At 40.4% G+C, this 8,229-nt stretch overlaps 1 protein-coding gene across 1 annotated transcript in view; it reads left to right on the forward strand.

The window, feature by feature from the left end:
- Positions 1–3,228, forward strand: part of LOC126511077 (cytochrome P450 2C55) — a 16,940-nt gene extending 13,712 nt beyond the window's left edge. The window contains exons 8-9 of the mRNA XM_050157967.1: positions 793–934; positions 2,721–3,228. Coding sequence (XP_050013924.1) covers positions 793–934; positions 2,721–2,902 — 324 coding nt within the window. The 3' untranslated portion in view covers positions 2,903–3,228. The remainder of the gene's footprint in view (positions 1–792; positions 935–2,720) is intronic.
- The last annotated feature ends 5,001 nt before the right edge of the window (positions 3,229–8,229 follow it).

Consider the following 8,229-nt stretch of genomic DNA (forward strand, 5'->3'; position numbering starts at 1 on the left):
TGTTTGTAATTTATTGTGACCTCTGAGCTCCAAACATTCTCACATTTTTTTCTTATGAACTAGCATTTGAATATATTTAAACATTTATAATTTTTGACTGTTTTTTTGCCATTCATAGTAAAGATAGGATTTGTGTTTCATTCTTTTACAATGTTAAAGCCTTTCAAATTTGTTTGTAATTTATTGTGACCTCTGAGCTCCAAACATTCTCACATTTTTTTCTTATGAACTAGCATTTCTTTCACTTTGAAGAACTACTTTTTTTTTTCCTGGAGCCTTTATCGTGGCTTCAATTTTTAGGACTAACTTTGACGGGTATAGTGTTCTTTTTGCTTCATGAATGAGGATGTCTAAGACAGTTGAAAAGAAGCTATGATAGCATTTTATTTCTTTCATTGTTAATTTTTAAAATTACATTTATTTATTGAATGTGTGTGTGTGTGTGTAAGTCAGGGGGCCACTTGCATGAGTAAGTTTTCTTCTTAAATCTTCTGGGATTGGATCTGGGGGTCAAACTCAGGTTTTCAGGCTTCCCTGCAAGCCTTTACCTGTTGGGCCACCTCGCCAGCCCCTCCACACATTGAATTTTTTTTTTTTTTTGGTTTTTCGAGACAGGGTTTCTCTGTGGTTTTGGAGCCTGTCCTGGAACTAGCTCTTGTAGACCAGGCTGGTCTCGAACTCACAGAGATCCGCCTGCCTCTGTCTCCCAAGTGCTGGGATTAAAGGCGTGCGCCACCACCACCTGGCCACTCATTGAATTCTTTATCACATGCTTTTGTTTGTAATTTTCAGGGCACAGACATAATCACATCACTGACTTCTGTGCTACACGATGACAAAGAATTTCCCAACCCCAAAATATTTGATCCTGGCCATTTTCTGGATGAGAAAGGAAATTTTAAGAAGAGTGACTACTTTATGCCTTTCTCAACAGGTAAATGAATTTATTTCTATTTGTACTTCAGGTACAAGGTAAACCCTTTGCGGGGGGCACTGTGTTGTCTAGGCTGACCTTAGACTCCTGAACTCAAGCTTATTGTTCCAGCTGTCTGAATATTTGGCACTAGAGACATGTACCACAAGGCATGATTCTACAAGTTACAATTTTGAGATAAAATGGATCATCTACCATGTCCTCAGGGACAGGTAGGTTTGCTCTTTGTGTCTAGCCTCAGGAGCAAGACTCCCAATGCCCACACATGTTCCTCAATCGTGGCCCATTCTCATTGTTGCTTCACGTTAGTGAGACTTTGAACTATCCCGCCTATGTTTTAAATTGAGAAAACAAGAACAAAGTCAGTTGAATTCTGCTTCTGCATTTACCTCTACCCTTCCTAAGTGCTCTTACTGGTAGTGAACCTCATTTAGACTGTCCTAATCTGCATGAGAAAAGTGTCTCAGTCCATTCCCAGACACCTCTGAGAAACCAAGTGCCCTAGAGAATATAATAGGCTCTGGAGAGACTCACTCTCGAGTTAGGGAAACAGGTGAGTCAACAGGGTGCTGAAATCCAGTTGTACTAGTGCTGCGAGAGAGGGAAGCTTGGGTTTCTGGCGAGGTCAGAGGGGAAGTTGCTCACAACCTGCTCTTTCATATCCATGGGAGTATTCGAACAGGATAGAGGGAAGTTGGCTGATTCAAGGGAGGAAGGAAGTAAGAAAAGAAGAGGAGGCAGGGAACTGTATGGAGGAAATAAAGTACAGGAGGAGACATTTTCCATAGATGCAGGAGACTAGAACTTGATGAGAAGGAAGGTTGAGAAAGACCTTAAAAATGTGGAAGGACACTCTGTAGTGATTCTAGAGTCCCTAGAGTTTCCTCTACTTATGATCCTCCATCTTGGATGTTCAATTTCACTGCATAGTATGTGTCCCAAGTCTCCGAACACAGAGTTACATTCATTCTTTACTATGTGTTTTTATGACTTTCATGTGGGTCTGCCCTGTACATTTCCATATGTTACAGACTGCCCTTCTTTTTAGGGTACTCATATTTGGGCAGAGAGGCAAAAGATGACACAGCATCATGTTCAAGTGGTCCACGCTACTATGAAAGCAGGGACAGTAAGGAAGCCTGGAAGTCAGGGTCACAAAGGGTCCTAAAGAAATGGCACATATAGTGTGTCTTCAGGAAAGTCTCAGAGCAGCACTTCTTAATCAAATGGTGAAGCCTGAAGCTTTCTTTATGGTGCTCAAGATTGGGGAAGGCAGTGATGAATGGAGCTGAGGAGGGAGAGGCATGGCATTGAGTATCAGACAGAAAAGAGAACTGAAGGTCCAGGCCAAAGCGTTTGGATCGTGCCCTAGAGGCTAAATGCAGGCGATGCATCTGAAGTGAGGAAATTGTACCTATAGACAGGTAAACTTGAATAGGCACAAATGGAACTTAGTATCGGGATCCCTTTGACACTTGCACCTTTGACAATTAGAGCAGTGACGTGAATGTGTCACTTGAAAGGTCAAAGGATAGCTCTACTGTATGAATTGTTATTAAAGTTGTGACGTAGAGCTTATGAAAATATTTAAGGAATGAAGGGGGCCCACGCAAGCCAGACAGTAAGTAGATGACATTGTGTCCAATGCTGTGTGTATCTGTTCATTCTGTCATTCTGTGTTCGACTCAGTCACTCACCGTTTAAGAATCAAATACATGACTGCCTTTATAACAGTTCATCACCTACCGTAAGGAGGGAATCCTCTGAGTTTGCTTTTGTTTTTCAGGAAAGCGAATGTGCGTGGGAGAGGCCCTGGCTCGCATGGAACTGTTTCTGTTTCTGACCACCATTGTACAGAATTTCGATCTGAAATCTTCGGTTGATACAAAGGACATTGAAACGACTCCAGTGGCCAGTACTTTTGGCCGTGTGCCACCTTCATACCAGCTGTATTTCATTCCTCGTTAAAGAACAGACTGGCTGTTGCTATGCAGGTGTCTGTGACTTCTTTCCAGAGGCATGGCCATCCTCCTTCCCACGATTAGGGATACCTCTCTCATTTATTCTCTCACATCTCTCCCTCGCCCCACAATCCAGTGAGCATCCATCTTCTTTAGGAATATTTTCCGAGTTATCACCCACTGCCCTCTCCAGTCTGTAACACTTGTCTTGACCATGACCTGTACTAACTGTAATAACTGAGTTATTAGCATGTTATGAATGTAATACAGAGCAGTTCAACCAAGAACCATCTCTGCTCTTCTTGGTTCAAAATAAAAGGAGTTTTTAACCGATGGGTCATTTTCTATTTTTCATATTTTTTTATAAAGAAAACAAACTATCTTTTTTTTTATACATACCAATCCAAGTTCCCACTCCCTCCCTTTCTCCCATTCCCTCCACATACTCTCCACCCCACCCCCATCCACTCTTATGAGAAGGCAAGACACGTTGCTTTGGGGAAGGTCCAAGGCCCTCCCTACTATATCTATGCTGGGCAAGGTATCCATCCAAAGAGAATAGGCTCCCAAAAAGTCAAAACAAGCAACAGGGATAAATTCTACTGCGAGTGGCCCCTCAGTCTGCCCCCGCTATGCAACTGTCAGTCACATTCAGAGGGACTAGTTTGATCCTATGCTTATTCCTTTCTAGTCCGGCTGATAAAAAGGAAGGTTTTAACTTTAACATCACAAGATTACATATAACAAAACAGGTATCAAGCAATAATTACAATTACAACATTTATATCTACTTTATCTTTTATCATAACTAAGGAAAACAATTATCTATTCTTCAACTCCATCAAAGACTCCAGATGGATACCTAAGTTAACAGGAAGTGAATTGTAAGCAACACCCAAAACTCTAGATTTGATGAAGACATCTTGCTGCCTGCTGCCTAGACAGTCACCCAAAGTTCTTCTGTAACAGAGCATCTATCTTCAGCCTATAGGCCTATAGTATCTGGTAAACTTCTCCTTGAAGCAGAGAATTTCAAAGACAGTTCCGCCCATATTGGCAGTCTGTCAGTCACTTTCTTCTGTGTCCCATAGAATGTCTGGCAGCTCTTTCATAAAGCAGGAACCCCAAAGGACCATCTCACCTTTAGACAAATTCAACAGTCATTTTTCTGTGGGTCCTGCATGTATAGTTCATACAACATAACATCAAGCATTCCAGGCAAGAGCAGTTTCTTGCTCAAATGGCTAACCAACTCCATAAGGAGCCTCTTCAATGCCCATCATCCTCTTGAAGTAATTGGTGCTGCCAGGAGCAGATGTGTCTCACTGTCATGAAAACTCCTAAGTTCTTAAAATATTTTAAATGCCATATTCTGAAGGTCTCGGAAAGATTTGAAAATACCTATCTTACTGAACTATATATCTATATGTCTAGAAAACCTAACATGATTACAAGATTGACTATTAAAGATGACTATCTATTAACCTGTATTTCTTAATTATACATTACTGTTGAAATAGGAGCGGCGGCGGGGCTGCGTCCCCAACACCCCAGCCGCTCGGCTAGCTCATGCCCGAAATAACAACACACAAACTGTATTCATTTAAAGAACTGCTTGGCCCATGAACTCTAGCCCTTACAGGCTAATTCTCGCACCTGGACTAGCCCATTTCTAATGATGTGTGTAAGCACCCCAAGGTGCGCTTACCGGGAAGATTCTAGCCTTCATCCATCCTGGGAGAGTGTAGCATGGCAAGCATGGCGTCTCTGCTCCAGAGCAGAGCTGTCGAGTCTCTCCGGGAGCAGAGCAGAGTCTGACCTCACTTCCTCTTCCGCCCAGAATTCTATTCTGTTTACTCCTCCCATCTATGTTCCAAGCCATGAGGCCAAGCAGCTGGTTTATTATAACTTAACCAATGAAATCAACAGATTGATATATGACACTCCCACATCACTTCCCCTTTTTCTGTTTAAACAAAAAAAAGAAGGCTTTAACTTAACATCCAAAACTCTAGAAATGACAGAGACATCTCGCTGCCTGGACAGTCACCCAAAGTTCCTCTGTACCATTGGGGCATCCATCTTCGGCCTATAGGCCCATAGTTTCCAGCAGACATTTCCACAAAGCAGGAAATTTCAAAGGCAGTCACTATCTGCTTGTCCTGAAGAATGTCTCGCAGACTCTTTCATGAAGCAGGAACCCCGAAAGATCATCTCACCTTTAGGCAAGTTCAGCAGTCCTCTCTCTGAGGGTTCTCTGTGTCCAGTTTATGCAATAGTCCAGGCAAGAGCAGTTTCTTGCCCAAATGGCTATCAAACTCTATAAGGATCCTCTTCGATGCCCATCTTCCTCTTGAAGGAGATTGGTGCTGCCAGGAGCAGAGTGTCTCATTGTCATGAAAAGTCCTAAGTTATTAAAACATTTAAATGCCATATTCTCTAGCCTTTGAAAGATATGAAGAATGTCTATCTAAAATATATCTATGCACATCTAGAAAATCTTAACTAACATAACTACAAGCTTAACTACTATTAATGATTATTCATTAACAACCTATATACATTCAAAATTGACCTTAAATCTCTATCAATAAAGCAAAATCTATACTAATGCAAATTATTCATATCTATATCACATTACAATTTTAAATGAGCTGCACAAATACAGTACCTTAATCAGGAACAGAAATATACATATAACAAAACTGAACTAAAATTTGCATCAGTAGACCAAGATCCATCTCTTGGATGGAGTGCAGAGTATCCATCTCTATGGCATATCCCCTTTAAATGTAAACAAACATTTATAAATAATATTTGGGAATTTTAGCAGAGTTTTCTCCAAACTACTTCCTGCTTTTTGTTCACAGTGACTTTTGGGGGATTTTGGTTCATCAAACCACGTTAGTCTGGAAGGAATCCACAGGTTCTCATCCTCTGTGGAAACAAAAGAAGAATCTCTTTTCCAAAGCAACATATCCTTTACTCAAATTTTGAAATTAAGATTCCTTTAAAGTATATATGTTGGTTTAGCTTAGCAGTCCCCAGAACCAAATGTCTCTCTTCAGTCAAAAAATTCAAAGAAAACACAATAGTACACATAATCCAGTCTCTCTGTGTATATTCTATCTTTACATGGCTTCTTTTTTCTTACTGTGTTACTTTTTTGTACAAGTTTACTCTATCTTTAAAGACCTTTGTTTTTTTTGAAATAACTATTTACTTTTTTTCATAACTCTCTATACTCTTTTTCTTTTCTCTCCCAAGTCTCTATATAATTTATCCAATATTGTGACCCTTTTAGAGGTCTTTTTTTTAAAAAAAAATTCTGAATCTGTCTTTATTGCATATCCATAATCCTTTTCTGACTGAGACCACTTCTCAAAATACAAAGCAGCATGGCTAGGACTAAGGCTGCTTTTCCTTTTGGCTTCACCCAGTCCATCATGGTGGAGGTTTGTTCACTGCCTCTGAGACTGCCAAATGGAAGCCATGCTCATCACCTCAACTCTGGTAACCAGTTTGCCCATGGTCCCACCAGGTAACTTGCAGCATGCTGCCCACAAGTCCCATCCAAGTGCCCAGCTTCCTGAAAAGGACAGAGTTTGGTCTGGCAGCATGGCCCTGGAAGCTACTTTTCAAAACCACACAGGTTTTCCTGCTAACGCTAAATCAGGAAGCAACGTGTTATAGATTAACCATGTGGCCATCAAGGTGTTTTAGTCAGGTCTTTCACTGGCAGGCTGCATTTTCAGTTATAAAGAAAGGGCCAATTACTTTATTAATTTTCTTGAAAGGCAATCTTATAAAGAATCACAAACCTAAACTTTTACATAAGAAAAAGAATCAGTCAACTCTACTTTAAATCTTTAGGGTACATATCCACTCATTAATAATTTTATATCATGAAATTGAGGACATAAATGAGTATAAGGAATTAGTCATCACCTATGGTCATCCACCAAACCTAGCAAGGAGAGAGTACATCAGCTAGCAATAATTGGGCGGCTTTGTTCTTGTTCCCAGAGTGTAAAGAGTTCTGCATTCAACTGTGTGCCTTTTTAAACCTTTAGATTGTCTTCTGGTTCACTCTGAGACCTGTGAACACATCTCCCGACATTAAGGTCAAAAGAATTTAAACTAGCTGGGCTGTTGGGACTCAATTGTTAGTCATTAACTTGAGCAACAATTCATGCCGCTCCTTAGGTGAGACTCACAGACTTTGGCTATGAAACATATCCTTGTATTTATTTTTATTCATCAAAACTCTGTATACACTATCATTATTATTATCAAATTATGCAGTGCACCTTAGGGAGGGGGGGTCATCTTCTTGACAATCCAAAAGGAAAAATGCTAGAAAAATTGGATGGTTCCAAAAGATAAACACTATATTACAGGCATACTTTTCCTGAAAGCTGAACACCAACTGCTTCTGCAATGAGATGGGGAGGGAGGGAAACTGTGGTCAGGATATAAAATATGAGAAAAGAATAAATAATAAAGGTAACAATAAATAGAAAATTAAAAATATATAGGTCTGAAGTTACAGCAGTCCAAAAAATGTTTCTGAAGAGATGAAAGCTTATGTAAGTCAGAAAGGCCTGGAAAAGGATTTTAACCTATATTAAAAGTTATTCTTTTATAATAAGAATATATTATATTAAGAATATAATAAGAATATAATAAGCCGGGTGGTGGTGGCGCACGCCTTTAATCCCAGCACTCGGGAGGCAGAGGCAGGCGGATCTCTGTGAGTTCGAGGCCAGCCTGGTCTACAAGAGCTAGTGCCAGGACAGGCTCCAAAGCTACAGAGAAACCCTGTCTTGAAAAAACTAAAAAAAAAAAAAAAAAAAAAAAAAACCTAAAAAAGAAGTTATTCTGGCTTTCTTTCCTTCTCTCTACGTTACTGTATTGTTCACACTCATCCGTCTACCTCACCATAGTCAAAATACACCCCTGTGTCGCTCTTCTTCCTTTCCTCAGCCCATTTATACTCTCTCTCATTCTCCAAAATCCCAACCCCCCTCTTATCCTTCAGCCCCATTTGATAGACTGCCATCTTCCTCTCTCTCCCTGCTCACTGCACATCGTACTCAAAGACCCTGCTGCCTACATTTCCAGACCCCATGACTTCCCATCTTTAATCAGCCTCTGCCTAAGCCTCAAAGCCATCACTTCTATGCCCCACCTCTTCACCCTACACCACTCCAGTACTAACAGTCAAAAACCTAATAGAACCTTCCACTTAGTCCAAGACCTTTGCTCCATTAATACTGCTGTAGTTTCTTTTAATCTGTAAGTCTCTATCCCGTAGGCTATCCTCCCATCTAT

The sequence above is a fragment of the Alexandromys fortis genome, unplaced genomic scaffold (genome assembly GCF_014885135.2).
Source record: "Alexandromys fortis isolate MF-2015 unplaced genomic scaffold, M_Fortis_MF-2015_v1.1 scaffold_10, whole genome shotgun sequence".
NCBI lineage: Eukaryota > Metazoa > Chordata > Mammalia > Rodentia > Cricetidae > Alexandromys > Alexandromys fortis.